A 20,801-nucleotide genomic window follows, 5' to 3' on the forward strand; every position below is an offset into this window, starting at 1 on the left:
GAACAATCATTTGTGCCCTTTAGTCCCCTGCTGGGGTGGTTGTGTTGTAGGGGAGTCTGCGTTGTAGGCAGCGAGAGCGGCGCCAGGTGTCTCACCGGGAGTCAGGCCAGACCTGGTTTCAGCAACCTCCGTACTTGAGTTCCGGCTAAGAAAAGACTTCAGAGCCAAGACTTCAACTTGCTAGAGAAGGTTTATTGAGAAAGTAAGGAGAAAGTACACTGGAAGAGAAATTTCAAGCCTGCAGCTTAAAGAGCTGCCCTGGGGAGTGGGCTGGGGCTCCTTTTTACCCCTCGGAGGGGGTTACCTATTTTCTTCTTCAAACTGACCCATCAGGGCCCATCCGGTCATCTTCTGTCCTTGTATAGAGGTTAGATGGGGGTTCCTCCAGCCCCCTTGTTCCCCTCTTAGGATGGGGGGCTACCACGTGACTAACCACATACTGGGGGAGAAAAGATCAGGAGAATCTGACCTGCACGACCCGAGGCATTCTAGGGTGGAGACGTGTCTTAGGGGCGAGGTCCTGAATAACAATACTTATGTCCAATACCTGCCATTCCAGGGTGGAGAGGGGTCTCAGGGGCAGGTCTTGCATGTTTCCAGTATCTGCCCTACCAGTTCTTTTTCATTGCTCAGTGTCTGGCACATTCAGCCCTGGTGACCTTCTGTAACTGGCCCACCGTCCTTGCTTTGCTCATGTCTTATCTGACTGCCTACCACAGTTGGTCTCGGAATCCTTGGAGGGCTCCAGAGCTGGAGGACAGACGCACAGCTGGGAAGCTGTGGAGGGAATGCGCAGGGGGCAGCTTCCAGGAGAGCGGAGCTCCAAGCAGCGGTCAGTTCCTTTCCCCCTGCAAACACCCAGACACACACACACACACACACACACACACACACACACACACATGCAGAGCCAGACACTCATGGCAGCTAAGACATACAGAGCCCCACACACACCACAGACACCTGGGACCTTCCTAGACACCCACCGACACATGCACACTTGCAGACACACTCCCACAGGCCCAGACCCCAGGCCCTTTACAAAAGCGCACTGGCCTAAGACTGCTAGACAGAGGGCCAGGTGAAGATAAAACAAGGAGTATGCTAGAAAAACAGGGCCATTTAACCAATACATCACAGAGAAAAGCCCCCAGGGAAGATGCCCGCAGGTAGAGCCCTAACGGAGGACCTGTGACCCGAGGCACACACCCCTCCCCCACCCCACCCCACCCCACCCCACCCCACCCCAGCTGCTGGGAGCTCACTGCTGTGCCAAGAGTTTCAGGTTTGAGCACCTGTAAGACGAGACCCCAACCCACGACCCCCCCACCAGCCTTATGCTAAGCATTTTTTTCCTACCACTTTAATTTCAGACACAAACAAGAAATGCAAATGCTGGCTTAGAAAACTCTCCTAGGGGACTGTTTGTGTTCTTGCCACGTGCTCCCTTCCTGCTCTGGGCCAGGAACTCCTGAGAACAAAGCAACAGAAACCACCCCACTGAGAGCTGATTGTCAAACGTCTCCCACTTTCCCTTTTTCCACAGTGTCCTTCCTGGGGGTGGCCAGGTCTGGTCAGATGATCCCAGGTTCAAGAGGATGTCCCCCTCTCAGGGGCAGACACCTGGGAGAACTGGTGGCCCTCCAGGCAGATGGGACAGTTCCTCGGATCAGGGGCAGGTACGCAGTCACACCCCAGGAATCCACCTACTTACTGGAAGCCAGCCCGGCTCTTCCTGCTTATTAACAGGAAATCAGAAGACCTCCCTCAATCAAACTAGAGAAAAAGGTTAAGTTCCAAGGGCTGTCACTCTTCCAAAGGAAACAGAAGGACTCTGGTGATTCCACCCTGAGAGGGAGAAACTGCACATTAAATCACAGGGTGACACAGAACAGAGACCAGCCAGCCTCTTACAGCTCTCAGCTCGGCTGTGCTGAATCCTGAGTGCTGCTCCTCACCAGGGGAAAACGGCAGAATGACTTGATAATTTAAAGGCTGAGGTGCTCCCCCCAACATATCCTATACTTTTGCTCCCTGTTTGCACCAGTTTGTAATGTTAGGTTTTCTTATTTAATGTCTCCCTCCCCACCAGGTATTCCACAGGGAAGTCCAGCATCCCCTTTGCTGCTGAATCCCAAGCTGGACGTACAAGTAAACAGGACTGACAGTCGGACGTGAGGGCTCTATTTTGAGCTCATAGCTCCTTCTCAAAAGAGGGTCCACGCAGAAGGGCTGGGATGTGGCAACCACTCCTCCTCATTTTTCAGGCACAGTGGGAGCCCCAGAAGGCCAGATTGGGGTTCCGATGCGTTGAGGAGTCAGACAGGCCAGCCCAAGGTCTGGCTCTGAATCCAGCTTCGTTGCCCCCAGACCAGGCTGCTCCAAACGGCTCTCGTGGTAGAAGACACCAAGTTCTCTGTACCAGGCAGTTCCAGATGGGTAGCCCTTGCTGGATGTGGCTTTACAATAGGAAACATTTAAGAAGCCACCAGGCGGTTCCTCAAAAGTTAAACTGAGTTACCATATGATTCAGCAATTCCAAACCCAAGAGAATGAAAACCTACGTCCACACAAAACCCTGTAAACGAGTGGTCACAGCGGCATCACTTACAATAGCCAAAAGGTGGACGTGACCCAAATATCCATCAACGGACAAAGGCATACACAAAATGTGGTGTAAACATACAAGGGAACATTATTCCGCCACTGAAGGGAACAAAGCACAGCCCTGGCCGGTGTGGCTTGGTTGGCTGGGCGGCGTCCCGGGCACCGAAAGGCTGCCGGGTTCTATTCCTGGCTCTAGTCACAGGCCCCGGCTGCGGGCTCCATCCCTGGTAGGGGGCGTGCAGGAGGCAGCCAGCGGATGGATGTTCCACTCTGAATTGATGTTTCTTTTTCTCGCTCCCTCTCCCTTCCCCTCTCTCTAAAAATCAGTAAAAATATTAAACAACAACAAAAAAAATCAAAGCAGTGACACTGCTACATGATGAACCTTGAAAAAATAACGCTAAGTGAAAAGAAGCCAGACGCAACAGGTCACATATTATATGATTCCATTTATATGAAATGTCCGTAACAGGCAAATCCAAAGAAACTGAGGCAAACTGGTGGCTCTCAGGTGCTCGGGGAGGAGGAATTGGGTGTGGAGTTTAAGGTGGGCTGATGAAAATGTTTTGGAATCTGATATAGGTGATGGTTGGGCAACACTGCGAGTGTACTAAATGTCGTTGAATTACATGCTTTAATGTTAGGCGAATTTTAGATTGTTTTAAAAAAGAAGCAACGGGAAGTGTTGGCAGGGCAGTGCTGAGCCTACTGCTCACTCTTCCCAGGTAGGGCTGCGTCTGGTACCCAGGCCGTACAACACCTCAAATACAGCCGGAGCCAACCAATGAGAAACATGAAAAACACAGCTGTAGGATGTGCCAGGCCAGAGGCTACCAGATATTGCCCTTGGCACCCCCTTTGCACTGTGACCCCCTCACAGACGCAACTATATAACCACAGGTTTTAAAACTCTGTGTACTATGATGGCACGTGGTATTGGGCACAGCCCCTAAATTGATCTGGCCCATTTGGGAAACTGGGTCCAAGATCACTCGAGACACTGCAGTGCTAAGAGCTCTAAAAGTACTTAAATGTGTGGTTTACCCAGACAATGGAATGTTGCTCAGCACTAAAAAGAAATGAGTTACCAAGCTATGAGAAGACTTAGATGTATATGACTAAGTGAAAGAAGCCAGGTTCAAAAAGGTACATACCATAGGATTCCAACTATTCTAGAAAAGGCAAAACTGTGGAGACAGTAAACAGATCGGCGGCTGCCAGGGGCTTGGGGAGGGGGGGTGAATAGGTGGAGCACAGGCTTTTAGGCAGCAAAACTACTCTGTGTGATACTATAACAATGGACACGTGATTACACACTTGTCCAAACCCACTGCATATCTCTGGGTGACGGTGATTATCAGTGTAGATTCATCAGCTGTACCGAATACGCCACTCTGGCAGAGATGTTGATAACGGGGGAGTCTGGGCATGTGTGGCGTATATGGGAACTCTGTTCTTTCATCTCAATTTTACTGTAAACCTAAAACTGCTCTAAAAAAGTTTCTTTTTAGGGGAAAAAGGGGTACTTAAACGCATGAACATTTCCCTAATACCACAGAGAACAGTCACAAAACAGTTAAGTAAATGCACTAGACTGTATACTTGGCCATGAAGTATTTTTTTTTTTTTTTAATCTTTTGAGCCTCAGAATCATGTTTCTTTAAAATTCTTGAACTAAAAATCTCCTTTCTCTTTCATCGCCCTTACTAGGTCTACTTTCAATTCACTCGTGCGCCATGAAAAACAGATGTCTCATTGTAAACATTTGAGTCATAAATGCAGGATAACTTTAATAGGCTTCAAAATGCAAATCAGAATTTCATAAGTAAAAGTCCAAGGTCTACACTTAGTCCTAACGGAGGTCTTTGAGCCCAGAAAGTCAGAGAAGGATTTTAACATCCCAAACGCAACAGGCTGTCGCTGGGGAGAAAACCAAGGCCACATTGTGTCTGCATGTACGAAGCCATGTTTATAAGTAGTTAGTGCCTATTAGAAGTGTTCTCCATAGGCATTAGGGAAGTCAGTTGTCCCAGAAAAATCATTTTCATGGGAAGCACTTTGGCCAGCCAGCAATCAGTCATGTGCTGAAAATTGGCTTAGTTAGATGCAATAACTGAATAGTTGTTAACAAGACACAAACCAACACTTATAGAAAAGGTTACCTCATCTAGATGGACTAAAAGTATAAAAGAAATACAGCCATTTGGGGGTTGGAAACTGGTAAAATTCTTCTTTGAGGTCTAAGTAGATATAAAAAGTACTTTTATTAATTGAATGTGACTCAGTGTTTGCAACAAACTAAGTCCAAAGTCCCCAACAAACAGCGGCAGAACGAAAGAGCCTTTAATTGGTACAAATATATGAGTAAGCCTGACCTTTGAGCAATATAATGGTATGTCCAATAAATGCTCAGGTGAGCCCAGGTTCAAGAGGGGGTCTCCAGGCACCTGACATCATTATTTTAAAAGGCCCACAGTATATCCTATGGTCCCTGAAACACGGCTCATGTTTTGACAACTTTGCATATGTAATTAATAACAGCCTGAGAACGAATATAAAACGGACTGTAAGGCTGGGTTGAAATGACAACGTAAGCCACACCAACATGACATTATTTTCCTGCACCTTCCCAAAGTTCTGTCCCCAGGTAGGAAAGGGGAGGATGACATTCATATTCCTGGTGAGTCACAATGCTCTCCTTTTAGCATCTCACAACCACCCTGATCAATTAACAAAGCAGGTTTTGTTCGGGGAATGAATGGGGCCGGCTTTCTTCTGTGCATTTTATTAAAACTTGAAAGCTGTGGCCGCCTGCCATCGATGACGCTTACTGAGCTCCAATAGCCTAATGTTCAAATCTGACTCACTAGCAATCCACCCAACTCCACGTCGTCATCTCGACACCGACGGACATTCAGTAAGTCTGAAGTTTTTATCAGGAAGGATTTTCTACTGTTAGGCAGCAAATAAAGGTTCATTGTAACAACGGCTGGACACACGAGACCTTTCTTCACACTGTAAGAATTGATGAGTAGTTCGCCAAATGAACCAGAGACTTTATTTTTTAAAAGCAGATAAACACCAAAGTACGATGTGGTATCCATATTTGTTGCAAAAATAATTACTGAAACTTTCAAAACATCAAAAGAGTAAGCTGAATCAATGGTTACAACTCTAAATTTCAGCCAATATACAGATTTTCACTCAAGGACTAGGCTTGGTGTCTACATATTATTATTCACATGCACTCCCTGTACCTATTTATTATGAAAATGGGGACTCTGGGAAGTCAAGTCCAGCTTTGTCTTGATTTCAAAGATGACACAGCAGCGACCGAGAACTATGGCTAGCTGCTTGAGTCCTAGAAATCATGTCTCCCGTGTTATATAACAAATTATATTTCTAAAAAATAAAATCAGACTTTAGATTCCTATGAAATAGTTCAGGTCCCCAAGCTTTTCAGCACCATGGTGCCTGGACGTGCTCACACATGCTTTTCTGTCTTTCCAAACATACCACCGGGAACCCAAAAGGGGCCCCACTTTCGGAGTCCCGTTACAGACACTTGTAAGAACCACACTAAACCCAAGCAAAGGCAGTGGATGCAATTATCCATTACTTTTTCTATTACGGAAAACAAATATATAAAAGAGTGCCCTGGCAAATGGGAAAATGATACCAATTATATGGTTACGGAAAATGGTTCTATAAATCCCTTCTTTCAAAATGATGTTCAGAGGTGTTTAAAACCAAAAGGGCATAAAAAACTGTTAATACAAATAGTTTCTCCACAAGAAAAAGCCCTTCATGGGAAGCAGCTGAGGACCTGGCACCGAGAACTGAGGGAAGCCGGATAGATGATGGGACCCAGCTCTTATGTGTCTAGCGCGCACTATGACCTCAGGGTGTGGCTCTAGGGGCTGTGGATAGTCCCTCCGTGTACTTAAAAGTGAAGTAAGAAATTAAAGTGAATTTCTGTGCTAGTGAAAAGCCTGCAGTTACAGAGTCTGAGAGCCAGGCCTGAAGGCGAGATGGTTGTCATCAGACGTGACAGCAGACGGCCGTGATGGTAGCACTAAAGGCTGGCTTAACCATGTTCAGGCCAGAACAGTCTCAAAAATAAGGCCACCTGTGGCTTCTCAGTTTGAGCCACCACGGGGAAGGCGCACTGAGGCAAGAGGAGGAGCTGGCAAGGCAAATCACCAGAAGACATTCGGACAGGCAACGACCACAGCTGGATGGGATGACTCAGGTCGAGGCCGACGGGAGGGAAGCCCTTGACCCGGCACTCAAGGTGAATGTCTTTGCATGTCCTGTGCACAACTCCAAGCAGCAGTTTCCGGGGATGGGAAGTGTGTTACTTTTGCGATATTTTCCCCCCAAAAGAAGACACGAAAGTGGAGCGGCTGGAGAGATGAGACCACCAAGGTGGGACTTCCAGCAGGGGTGGAGCTGGGTGAGAGTCGGAAAGGACTTCCTGCCACGCACGGTTCCCTCCAGGTCTGGTCGAGTCCTACAAACGCTTGTAGGTGCCCAGGAGAGCTTTGCAGTTGGGACAGTAGTGGTCCACGTCCTGCAGGGCGTCCACACAGAAAGGGATGAAGCAGCAGCCCGCTATGCACCTGGGAAAACAAAAACAGCCACACGTGGGGCATGTCAGCAAGCGGGGGTTTGGATGGTAGCCACCAAGGAGATACAGCAGGCGTCCTAATATCCGTCTCCCCCCCTCCTCCCACCTGAACCTATGAGCGGGGCCTTGTTTGGAGAAAGCGTCTTTGCAGATCTAATTAGGGATCTCAAGGTGGGGTCATGCTGGATTATCCAGATGGCTCCCTAAGCCCAGTGACTTGTGGCCTTATAAGAGGAGAGGACACACAGAAACAGTGGGACGAAGGCCACGTGAAGACAGGGGCAGGGATGCTGCCACAAGCCAAGGCACACCTGGCCTACCAGAAGCTGGAGGAGGCAGGAAGAACTCTCCCTTAGAGCCTCCAGGGGGAGCCTGGCACCTTGACTTTGGACTTTGAGCCTCCAGAACTGTGAGAGAATAAATTCCTATTGTTCTTAACCAACAGGTTTGTGGTCATTTATGGCAGCTCTAGGAAAGTAATACGCCAACCAATGCCAAGGCTGCTCCCACAGACAGACTGCACTGAGCATATTTTCAAATGCTGGGTTCTCTGGGCACCTTTCAAAGTCTTAGATTGGGGTCAGTGGATTTCTTTTGTAAAGGGCCAGGTAGAACATATTTTATCTGCTGTTGCAGTGTGAAAGCAGCCACAGAAAACCCATATACACATGGTGTGATGCGTTCCAGTAAAACTTACAACAGGCTGGATTTGGCCTTTGGGCTGTAGTTTGCTGACCTCTGTCTCAGACTGATCACTTTTCCATATGGAGAGGCTGCTTCTTATAGCAACAGACAAATAAAGTTCCCCAGAATAGTGTCTCTTAACCTATGTAATCAGCAAACATAGGCAGGACCTTCATGAGGCCCAGGCATAAGAAGAAATAGCCAGTTGTACAAGAGGCAAGGGCTCCTGGAAGAGAAACACACGAACACCACTTCCTTTGAGGAAGGAAAGAGAGCCCCGTGGTTTTCTGAGAGATTCCCCTGGCCAGGAATAAGGTGGCTGCCTTTATCTGTTTGGGGGGAAATTAAATTGTGTCTCTTCACATTTCTTCTAGAACAGAAACTACTGTCTCTTTCAATAAAATACCCTTGGTGCAGACATAAATATTTACACAATCCCCTTGTAGAGGCAACGGGAAAAAATACTGGGGCTCATAAAAGGATAAGAAGTTTTGAAAAGATGACTATCAAGTATTTTAATGTGCAGACTGTTTAAAGCTTCTCTCAGAGTCAGGCAAACATTATTTAGGTCACGAAATTCTAGAAGAAAAAGAAATCCCTAAGGTATCTCCCTACACAGATGCAAGTGGCTGCTATGCTTGTCCCTACATGCAGGGGGTGGTTTGAACAGATAAGCAAGAAGGCATGGTAGGCCCTGGCCAGTGTGGCTCAGAGATTAGAGCGTCAGCCCTCGCTCCAAAGGGTCTTGGGTTCGATTCCTATGAAAGACCCATACCTGGGCTGCAGGTTCGATCCCGGGACCGGTAGGGGCTCATGCGGGAGGCAACCAACCCCATGTGTCTCTCTCACATCGATGTTTCTCTCCGATCCCTCCCTTCCTCCCTTCCACTCTCTCTGAAAATCAATGGAAAAATATCCTCGGGTGAGGACCGAAAAAAAGAAGAAATGATGGGACAGCAACTTCCAGGCGTTGATATGCTCAGGAGCACGGTCCTCAGCAGGAGGCAATATCCAGTTATTACGATGGGGGGAGGCGCTCCTGGCGTATAGTGGGTAGAGCCAGGGATGCTGCTGAACATCCGACGTGCACAGGGCGGCACCCGCAAGACAGAAGCACGTGCCACAGTTGAGAAATACTGCGAGAGGAATGTGGGAGAGCCTGGGGGTGCGAGTGGACCCCAGACTTACCCGAGCAGGCACAGGCTCCCACAGGAGAGCCAGGTGAGGGCGCCGGCGTTATAGGACAGCTGGGTCACAATCATCTTGTTGCAGGAAGGGCAACACATCTGGACCGGGCGGTCGAAAAAGGAGACTGGCTGCTGCACGTAGACCGTCTGCACAGCAACTGATGGACGGAAAAAGGGCAGAGCCTGATTAGTAAACCAGGAAAACATTTGTTAGGTGACGAAAAGGTGGAGGCAGGGTCTTGGCAGAGACTTGCACACCCATGTTCACAGCAGCGCTGTTCACAAGAGCCAGATGTCCATCGACGGATGAACAAACAAGCACAGTGCGGGCCACCCGTACAAGGGAACGTTACTCAGCCTCAAAGAGCGATGCGGTTCTGACACATGCAGCGACATGGGTGAACCCTGAGGACGTTACGCGGAGGCAAAGAAGACAGTCGCAAAAAGACATCGCTAGCCCGGCCGGGCGTGGCTCAGCGGTTGAGCATCGACCTGGGATCCAGGCGATCGGGGTTCGATTCCCGGTCAGGGCACGTGCCCGGGTTGCGGGCCTGACCAATGACTCTCTCATCATTGATGTTTCTATCTCTCCCTCTCCTTTCCTCTCTCTGAAATCAGTAAAGATATGTTAAAAAAAAAAAAAAGACATCGCTAGAGTAGTCAAATTCATGGAGACAGAAAGTAGATGGTGGTTGTCAGGGGCTGGGGGGAGGGGGGATGGAGGGTTGTTTAATGGAGACAGAATTTCAGTTTTGCAAGATGAAAGAGTTCTGGAGATGGGTGGTGGTGGTGGTTGCGTGAGGATGTGACTGTACTTAATAAAGCTGAGCTTATACTGGGAAATGCTCAAGATGATATATTTTATCTTGTATATTTTACCACAATTTTAAAAATGGCTGCAGACATCCGGGAGGCCACCATCAAGAAGCCCCTGTGGGGCCAGAACCACCAGCGTGGATTCCTCAAGCTGGGGCTGAACAACTAAAGCAGTTGCGGTTTTATTATTTTTTTTTACAGCATTTTTCCCCTCAAAATGATTTGTAGCTGTGCGTGCGGCACTTTGCCCTGATACGTACACTCTACAATAAAAACCAAATCTAGTATTTAAAAAATGGGGGGGAGGGGGGTGACACAAAGGGAAAAAGAGGAAATAGCGGCAGGGTTCTAGAATTATCATTGGAGGGGCTCTCAGAACCTCCACAGGCGAGATGGGAAAAGGACTGTGTCCCTGGAGGAGGGACTTGGCTCAGCTGGGCCAGGCTCTCGAACTCAACTGTCCGCGGAATCGTGCGGGGAGCTTACCGAGAATGCAGATTCCCAGGCCCTGCCCCCCAACACAGTCTGATTCAGCAGGTCTGGGGCAGGGCCCCCAAACTATTTTAAGTTCCCTGAGTGGTTCTATGAAGGTGGTTCTGCAGCTGATAATTTCAGAGACCGTGATGTGGTGGGTTTTTGCCCCCACTTTCTTCACCCATAGATTAGTGTGCCCGGGGGCTGGGGGAGTGGGACGGGATGGCTGCTAGTGGGTACAGGATTTCTTTCTGGGGTGATGGAAATGTTCTGGAATTAGTGACGGTTGAACAGCTCTGTGAACAAACTAGAACCATTGAATTGTACACTCGAAAAGACTGAACTTTCTGGTCTGGGAATTGTATTTCAACAAAGCTGTTATTTAAAAAATGGATGTAACAGAGTTGTTGTTAGGATTAAATAAGATAAGGCTGGTAAAGAAAGAACCTCACACCGTGCCTGGGACAGAGTGGCTGCTCGATAAAACAATTCCCTCTTTTCACTAAAGCAGGCTCCTTTATCAACTCCAAAGCCCAGTGAAAAGGCTGGAGTTCAGCAAGCAGGGACCCTAATGCAGTTCTTCACGACAAGTCAGGGAAGCGTGCTGACATGTGCAAAGAGCATCGGAAATCATGCTAAAAAGAGGAAACTATGTGGCAGACATGTACAGACATTCACAACCATCACAAGAGAATCTAGAGTCCTGTCAGTCCCAAAGCCCTTAGAGTTTTACATGTTCTCGTTGGTATTTGGCAAAGTTGTTGAAGCTCGTATTTCTGTCAAAGTGACTTCCTTCTGCTCCTTTGGAATGTCACTGCTGTAATCTCCCCACTAGGGGAAATTAACGATCGCCCAGGGCTAAGTGAGCCTAACACTCCTAGAGAGGCCTACAAAGATGCTCCTCCCAGAAAAGCAGCATTGAAGCATACTTTAGCACTTAGGTGTACTTTTTACTGACCTTTTTTTGTGTGCAAGAATGAGTTATTTATTGAGCAGAGTGATCTAAAATAGACAAAGTATTCTTGTCCTCTCCCTTCTCAAGGGGTCAAAGTTACTCGAGCACTTCAATCAAATGATTACACATAAAATTTTATTTCATTTTAAGAACTCTCTGATGTAGGTACCTGACGAGCCCTAACTTACAGATGGGAAAACTGAGGCACAGGGGGTCAGGTGAACCCAGATTCACGGGACCACTCTCTGACCCGGCGATTTCCCTGAGCCGCTCGCCATGCTGAATCAGCTGTGTACCTGGGCGGCAGGAGGTCCCCAAGGGCAAGGCCATGAAGTTGCTGGGGGAGTGGCGTGATACGGGAGAGGGGCTTGGACTGCTGGTGTGGCTTGACAGAAGAGGACGGGAGCCATGAGCCAAGAAGCTGGGGAAGGCAAGAAGCAGATTCTCCTCTAGAGCCTAAAGAAAGGCAGGCAGCCCTGCCGAGGCCTTGACCTCAGCCTCGGGAGACCTGTCAGACTTCTACCCTACGGCATGGGATACAAAAGAAGGAAGAAAGAATGAAGGGAAGACAGGAGAAGCGAAAAGGAAGAAGCTACAGGACGGTCACACCTGTGGATGTTCTGAAGTCACTGAGCCATGGTCTACAGGCCTCCATGCCGCTTGTTCTCAACACAAGCATTTAACAGCAAAGCCCGATAAAGTCTGGGGAGCTGGAGCCCACGCTGGAGACGGAGCCCACCTCCCATCACCTCTGACTCATCTCGAGAAGGATGGATACTTGGGGCAAGATCCAGCTCTTCCATTTTGGTCCTTCAAGGACCGATATCAAAAGAAGTGCTCGAATTAACACGCTGGCTTCTGGGAGAAAGGGGTTCAAACAGTCACGGTGCGCAGCCACAGGAACCAGCTGTAGCTAGTTCCAGCAGGAAGGGGAGCTATTATGAGGAAATGCGGATAGGCTTAAACAAATGAAAAGATGTTCAGCCTCCCTCACTATAACAGATGAAATTTAAAACTGTACCAACATACAACTGTTTACTGATCAGATTGGCAAAACTTCAAGAGTTGGACAATATACTCTGTTGGCAAAGGCTCTGTAGAAACAGAAACTCTCGGACACTGCTGGCAGGGGTGCAAAACGACCAACCTTCGTGGAGGGCAATTTGGCAATATTTACCAAAATTATAAATGTGCTTCTCCTTGGACCCAGAGATCTTATTTCTGGCAATTTCTTCTAAGCATTTCTACATACCTAAGAAATGACATACGCAGTGCTGTTTACAAGCAAAAGCCTGGGAATAAGCCAAGTAAACATTAATAGATACTGGTTGGTTAAATAAACTGTGGTGCATCCACACAGTGGAAATCTGTGCCACTGCAAAAGAGAATGAGAGCTGTCTACGTACTCACGTGAATATTTTGGTGAGAAAAAAAGGTGCAAAAGAAGGCACATACACACACACAGCATGTATGTAGCACGCTACCGTTTCTGGTAAGAAAAGGAAGTGGTAAGTATTTATTTGTATTCATTATGTCTGCAAAAAGACATGGTGGGAGGATATAGAAACTTAAAGAGTGGTGACCTAAAAGTTGTGAGGGTCAATGAGGTGCAACGGGAAAGGGAGTGAAACTTCTCGCACACCTGTGTTCTCTGAATTCAGAACAATGTGAATGAATTGCGAACATTAAATAAAAAGATGCTGTACTTTCCTGGAGGGCCTGGAGAGCCAGACTTGGAGGCTACTCATTGGAAGCAATATACCGAATTACTCTGCCTGTTCTGTGAAATGAGCCATGCATGGTACACATCAAGACGGCAGCAGCGGTGGACACAGCGACACCCAGTTTCCGAGGCATGGAGGCCATGGTTCCAGTGGCAGCCACCTGTGTCCAGTGCCACGTGTCTGTGTCCACACTGGTGTCTTCACTGTGCCACACAGATGAATGTCGGTGTGCCAAGACACTGATGGCCCCAGGGTTTATTGCTGCAGGCAGTGATGGGGCTGGAGCCCCACGCTGGCTGGCTGTAGCAGCCAACAGCCTCGACCATTTGGCCCACTGTGCACAACACATGGTACACTTTTTCACGTGTGCTTTCTTTGGAAGAAGTGTGGGAAGCAATGGATTAGAGAACAAGCTTTAAAAGAAAGGCCCTCCCCATTCTGAAAGGTGTGAGGTGATATTTCATTGTGGTTTTAATTTGTGTTTCTGTGACAATTAGTGACACTGAGCATATTTTCATATGTCTTTTTGGCCATCGGTATGTCCTCTTTGGAGAACTGTCTATTCAGGTCGTCTGCTCATTTCTTAATTGGATTGTCTTTTTGGTGTTGAGTTGTATGATTTCTTTATACATTTTGGATATTAAACCCTTATTAGATGTAAAAAAAAAAAAAAAAAGTTGCTGGAAGGCGGGGGAGCAACCTTTGCAAATGGTGTGCTGGGCAGGTTTCGGCTCACCCATTCCCCACTCATGGCTCTTTCTCCTCCCTCTCCTACTCCAGCCCAATCTTAGGGCCCAGAGCTTCTATCAGACCTGAGCAGCAAGGGTGGAGCCCTTAGAAGCTAAGCGTCATTACCCCATTTCTCTGGCACGTGGGCTGTGCCTCTGTATAAGTGCCAAAGGGTCGGTTTACGGCGGACTTGAGACAGCTCATAAACTGTACTCTACTACGGAAAAGCCATGAGCCTCACTGGTGCAGAACCTAAAGGACTGTATGTAACATTTTATACAAACGAAAATTGGACTGACTGGCACTTTGCTTAGACTCAGAGGCACCTGGGTGGCTCTGCTGATTCTCAAGGAGCCCCCAAGGCAAAGGCTTAGATAAGGGGGACTGGGAAGACCAAGAGGCCACACGTACTTGCATTGGCGTTGGGGACAGGCACTGGCTGGGTGTAGTACGCAGGAGGGTTCATGCCCTTCCCATCAGGGCCGGTCACAAGCCCCGTGGTGGGCCCAGGCATGGGTGCAGGAGGCGTGGGGAAGTAACTGTTAATGGCCACCGTCTCTTCATAGGATGGGGGCGCAGTGGGCACCGACGAAGGCCCAGCGGCCGCCTGGTACAGTCCTGGAGCAGACATTTCACCTAAAGCAAAACCAGAAGATACCAAATCAGTAATTCAATTGACATCTCTCTCTCTCTTCTCCACCCTCATCTTTAATTTTCTACCTGACAAAAAGAAAATCCGAGGAAATGACTCGTGTCCAGCCTTGTCCAAAAGCCAGAAAGGGAGTTCACATCCCTTCAAGACCCAAGAATTATCACTAACAAGGATTCCCTAAAGATAAAAGGTAAACAATGACAACCAAAAATCACCCAAACCTAGAAAATCCCAAAAGCAAACGTCAACGGAACTTGAGCAGAAGTTTCTTCACACTTCAAACCACCACCCAACAACAACCTATCTTTCACATCTAATGTTTTTTTTGAACTGCTGTGGTTTTTTACAAATAAAGCTTGAGGTGCCAGAAAAGACAAAGGCATTCGAAACCAATCACAAGCTACTGCGGACAGAGCGCTGAGCAAAAGCCAGACGCCAAGAACGCACACAGTGTGATGCCGTGCACATGAAGTTCAGAAATGGGAAAAATGAATCATGAGGCTAGAAGTCAGGAAAGTGGTCATTCTGGGGAGGCGAAGAGTCCGGAAGGGGCAGGAGGGAGGCCTTTTCAGGGGGAGGGGGTGGCGGTCATGTTCTCTTTCTTCATCGGGGAGCTGGTAACATGGTATGTTAACTTTGTGAAAATTCGAGTTGTACAATTATGTGCACTTTTCTGTATGCATGTTATAGTTTTTAAAAAATTAAACACACACACACACCCAGTTCCCATTTTGAAAAATGAGTTTCAGAGCAGCCAGGGGCATATTTCCTTTTGTGAGGGCAAAGAAAGGATTTTTTTTTCTCGTGGAGCAAATGCTCGCCTAGAATTACATGGCCCGTACCCAGGGTATGTTCCTGTCTAAAGGCCCATGCTCACAGCCCCGGGGCAGCCGGCGGAGCAGGACACAGTGCCGGCCTTTGTGTGGCTCTGTTTTCCAATGGGGCAGGGCCAAGGCTGCCCTGTTAGAAGATCCATTCAAACCTGTCTCAGGAGAAATGGGGATATGAGCTCCCAGGGCAGCAGGCCATGGTCTGGGGGCTCCAACGGGCCTGGGGCCCCTTCCCATGCATTCTGCTTCGTCTTCTAGAACCCGTGGGAAGCAGAGGCAGCAATTAATTCTACTGCAGCGAGAAGGGGAGAATCCTTCAAGGAAGTGCTGCCATTAAGCCGAGCATGAAAAAAGAGACTTCTCTGGGGGAAGGGAAGAAAGAGCACGTATTTCCAAGTGGAAAGAGGGATGCGAGAGTGAACGTGTGCAAAACAAAGTCAATAATAAAGCTACACAGTCTGGGCCCAGGTTCCAGAAAATTTTCAAAGTCCTTTCGGGTTGCTTCGACTTTATAAGACTGTGCTGTCCAATGGAACTTTCTGGAGGGATGGAATGTTCTCTATTTGGGCTGTCTAATAGGGTCTCCACTGCCTCACAAGGCTCTTGAACACCTGAAATGTGGCTGGTGTGACTGAGGAACTCAATTTTAAAATTGTATTTAAGTTTAAGCCATTTAAATTTAAAATTGAATATGAAATTCGTTTACTGGAAAACTTTTATGTAAGTCTGCGACACTTCAGGTACATGAATCTACTTTTGCAACAGCAAATTTAATAAACTCTGAATCAAGGTGAAATGCATTTATAAAATTTTTACCGTCCAATTTGGGATATGTCGATGTAAAAATACACCCTGGATTTCAAGAACTTTATGTTGAAATGATACTATTTTAGATATATGGAGCTAAGTATAATACATTGTAAGAATTCATTTCACCCGTTTCTTTTAAACTTTTAAAAATGTGGCTACTAAACAATTTAAAATTACCTATGTGGCCCATTTCCTCGTTCTAGGGCATAGTACTGCTATGGAGTAATGGGAACCACAGAAGGTTATAGAGAAGAGGTAGGTCCCCCTAGGAAGGGTAGATGACACAGAAAGTCTGTAAGAAAAGCAAGAAGAAAACCACAGAAGGCCCCTATGTGTGGGTGGACAGGCCAGAAGGGCAGACACCCAAGTATACAGGGGAGGTTTACGCAGGAGGGCAGGTCACAGGACATCTTTGTGAAAACGGGTTCAGGGGTTAAAAATGAGAACACTGTGAAAAGTGATTAAAGAATGTTGCCAGGTCCCTCTGACATACAGAGACAAAAATGCAGAAGGAGGACAAACACAGACCACAAAGACCAGCCCAGGACACTTCTCTATCAGGCCCATCCCCTAAATCTGCTGCTGCTCCCTTAGGCTGGCCCCAGGAGCTTCCCCATCTGCTTCTGGCGGGGACCAGGCTGAAGGAGTCTTCAGCTGGGGGAACAGGCCAGGGTGCTTTGCAGGAATTGACACCCGCATTCCACGTCAAGGACGTGCTGTCCCTTCCTGTCTCAGGAAAGGCAGGTCCTACACAATTTACTAAGAAAACTGAGTCATGTAGCCCCCGCCCCCCCAAAAAAACCCCACAGGAGCAGAAAATGCCATGCATACGGCAAGCCTAAAATAGCCCCGTTTGCTGTGGTTGCCATTGGCGTGCTTTGGGAAGGAAAAATAAGGTCTGGGATGCCCTAAATTGTTCAGTTTGGGTCAAACCGCTGGAAGTCAATACTCAACTCAGAAGTGCAATTCCTCTACTTCAAAACCACCACCTCTCTCCTCCAAAAGGAAAGAAACGAGCCAGAAATTGTAAAGGGAGAACATACAGGTGTCAGGCGGTGGGCGCCTTCTGTCCCTGACCTGTAAGAACTCCTTGCTCTGGAAATGAAGGCCCAGGGGCCCTGCTTATTGACCAGGCATCACCTTTCTTGCAGTCACATCCTATATTCTAGAATTTCAGGACATTGGCTCTTGGGAACATTGCTTTTGAAATAGCCACAAAAGCATGCTTATAATTTTGAAAAAAATGAGAGCAACGAACTAGAATAGTAAAAAATAAAAATAAAGAAAAGAAAAAGAGCAACAACAGATAACCACCTAGTTTGAAAGCTTTCTAAACAAATTCCACAGCGTTCCTTCCCAAGGCCCCAGGCCAGGAAATGCCACTTCACTCAGTCACAGTTCTACCTCCCTCCCATTTCTTTTTATTTGACTTCCCCCAGGGGCAAGGAGGCCCACCTAGCCATCCACCCACCCTTCCAGAAAGGATTTGCTCAACCCACCTTCCCTCCCTCCTTATCTAAACCCAAAACCTGACACTTTTTTTTTTCTTTCACTTTTTTAGGATAGTTTTATTCACTCATTGATATAATCACGACACTCTTAAGAGAAGTCTCTCACTCCAACACAGACACAGGTGCACACTCACACACACTCCACTGTCACCAGAGAACCCTTTGTCACTCCAATCAGGCTGCCTGCAAGCTGAGGCGCTAGCACAATTATATCTAATACTTGTGTCCCTTTTACAGGGACAAAGTGGAAAACCTAGGAAAGCATCTGAGTTTAACAAAACACAAAGCCACAGTTTTACACATAAAAGCGCAGCCTTGAGAATCCTGGACCTTGGGGCATCTCTGCAGAGCCCTGGTTGCCATGGTTACATGAAGCTTCGTGGGGGGAAGTAAAGGAACAAGGGGGTCTCCTTCCACTCCCTGCCCCCCCACCATTGTTTAACTTTATTATTAAACCCCAGAGAGTGGCTTTTCCCGATTGTCCATTTAAGAGAACACACTGAAGGCCAGTCTCCATTCACCTTCCACCCTCTCCCATAGAGATCAAGAAAAGGCAAAGGGTTGGAGATTTGTTTTCATCATCTCAGAATGGCTGGTTTATCAGTTACTTCCAAGTCCAGGGAGGCATTCCAAACCCATATTTTAAATATGGAAAGTGTGAGCAGGCTGGCCCGAGGGGCGGGGACCCATGCTGTCCCAAGGGCCCTCCACGCAGAAGGCCTCTCGGGTGGAAACTCGGCCGCCTCCACCCTGAAATTCTGGACACTTGGAATTGGGCCGCGCCTCTGGGGCTGCACGGGGCCCATGTTCTGTCTCGGAATGTGAGCGCTGGTCATAGAAAAGGAAAGGGGGCATTTTCAATCCATGAGCTGCATTTCTGCTGCAAGAACTGGGCTTGGCCTTCGAAACTGGCTCCTGACCCCTGCATAATCCTAGCCCCCACTTTCTCATCTGCAAATATGCCACTTGGAATTTTGGGGTCCCTCGCAGAAAATTTCCCTTGTTCCAAGTCTGAACGATTTGCTTAGTGAAAGATATTGTCTTAAACGGGCAGTGAGGGGGTATGTGGATATTTATTCCTGGCCTAGAGGAAGGAGTCTGGGTGTAGATCATTCCTGGAACCCATGGAACCGGTAGAGAACAGGATTTCTCAATCTTGTTTTCATTACAGCTGCCTCCCCCACTACCCTCCCACCCCCCTACCCCTGCTCCAAGGAGTAAAATTAAATTACATTTAAATTTAATTAATTAATTTAAATATAATTTAATTTCTGCCTAACAAGAGAAATGAAATACTAAGAAATAAGATTTCATTGGGTAGGGTTGAGTTTTGGAGGGCCACACACCACTGTAATATCTAAGATATTTTTTTCACTTTTCCTTCCACCCCCCAAGAACCGAGTTTCACTCCCTTGAGTCCCCACTGAGAATCCACGTGTGGGTCCAATGAGTTTTCCAAATCACCAACATTTCCTCATCTAGAATTTCTAAAATGTGTCTCCTCCTTCCTTGCTGTCATCAATGCAATCATCCAAACACATTCTAACCTTTTACTAAGTCCTAATGTCCCTTACATCTGTATATTCTTTTGCAGACATGCCCAGCCCTCTCACACCTTAATCTCATGAGCCACAGCTGAGGGAGATGGGCAGGATAGGGTGGCCTGCCCAGGGGACACTCCCTTCTGCTGCACTGAGGCCGAGCTGCTGGGCTGGCTGGGCCAACCAATTCCTCCTGTCACCAGTCACTCGTCTGGATCTTGAACCTGCTGGGTCCTCACCCCAGAAAGAAACTTTAGAGTGCTAAGGGGTACCAGTTAAGGAAGCTATTAAAATCTTATTTTGACATCTTTGAGTCCAGAGGTTCTGGCCTGAGCAAAATCTACTACTCTCCACTCTCCCCACTCCCAGTTTCACAACTGCATTAACATGAACCATGTCAGGCTCCTAACTTTATTTGTAATGGGCCCTGTAAATTCATGCCCTGACATGTGCCATCCATGCAGTTCTCAAACCACTGAGTCAGGGATTACTGATAAGTCATCCTGACTTACAAACGAAAAAACTGGGGCCCAGAGAGGTTAAGTTGCTTGTCCAAAGTCACACAGACGGAGTGGCAGGGCTGGGGTTTGAACCCATACCCACCGATTCCGAAGCTCTTTAGATCTCACCAAAGCACCTCCCGGCTTGGAGATCCAGGCACAATCAGCAGCCTCGTTTTGCACACCCTGTCCCCAAACAAAACGAATAGACAATAAATACTCAGCGGAAGCAACACATCTGAACACCTCTCAAGGTGTCACCTCTCTCCTTGCCTCCCTAACACAGGTGAAAAGATGCATCTCCCGCAGACTTTCATACCACACAGCCAAGACAAAAGAAACACCTGCCTATCATGGAGTCTAAGTAGTTTTGTCACCGGGACTCCGCAATGCAAAACCTTCCGCCTTTTTAATAAGGGTGGGGGCCAGGGTCTTGATTAACCAAAGGTAGCTCTTCCTTCTCATTTTAGGGAGGCAAACGATGAAGGAGGAATCTCAGAATTTCTGAGATGCAAATTTTGTCCAAAGCTACATATTTAAAGTGACTGTGGCCCGGCTGGGCGTGGCTCAGCGGTTGAGCATCGACCTAGGATCCAGGAGATCGGGGTTCGATTCCCAGTCAGGGCACATGCCCGGGATGCAGGCTAGGCAGCCAATCAATGACTCTCATCATTGATGTTTTCTCTCTCTCTCCCTCTCCTTTCCTCTCTCTGAAATCAATAAAGATATGTTTTTTAAAAAAATTTAAAAAATAAAAATAAAGTGACTGTGGGCTGGGAGATCTTGGCCACATGCTGCCATCACCAGGGGAGAAAAAGGCAAAGGCCTCTGAGCCAGCAGAGTCTCAGAGCAGCTCAGTCCCAGCTTTCTAATATCCTGTTGAAAGAGAAGAGAAAAGCCCTGGAAATCCTAGAGGAAAGCCACGCCTTCAGGCCCTGTGATGTTGATGAACTGATTCCAAAACCTCAGAACATGGGAATAAACTCCATGAAGGACCTTACTTTCAGCAACGGAGCTGCTCTTCAAAAATGTGGCCTAGACAGCTCTAGAATTCCCTGAAACACACCAGGAGAGCTGCTGTTTCAGGCGCTCACCAAGAGCTTGAGGGTCCTCTCACTTGTCCTGGGCCTAGACCCGCATTTGTTCGACAT

General features: G+C 47.6%; 1 protein-coding gene across 1 annotated transcript in view; it reads right to left on the reverse strand.

Annotated features, from left to right (window-relative positions):
• Positions 1-5,642: 5,642 nt before the first annotated feature.
• The window catches only part of LITAF (lipopolysaccharide induced TNF factor), a 28,040-nt gene continuing 12,881 nt past the window's right edge, over positions 5,643-20,801 (reverse strand). Inside the window, exons 2-4 of the mRNA XM_081132541.1 lie at positions 14,218-14,442; positions 9,110-9,266; positions 5,643-7,229 (exon numbers count right to left, since the gene is read on the reverse strand). Of these exons, the coding sequence (XP_080988667.1) occupies positions 7,121-7,229; positions 9,110-9,266; positions 14,218-14,437 (486 nt within the window). The 5' untranslated portion in view covers positions 14,438-14,442 and the 3' untranslated portion in view covers positions 5,643-7,120. The remainder of the gene's footprint in view (positions 7,230-9,109; positions 9,267-14,217; positions 14,443-20,801) is intronic.

This window comes from Miniopterus schreibersii (genome assembly GCF_964146895.1).
Source record: "Miniopterus schreibersii genome assembly, chromosome: 3".
In the NCBI taxonomy this organism is placed as follows: Eukaryota; Metazoa; Chordata; class Mammalia; order Chiroptera; family Miniopteridae; genus Miniopterus; species Miniopterus schreibersii.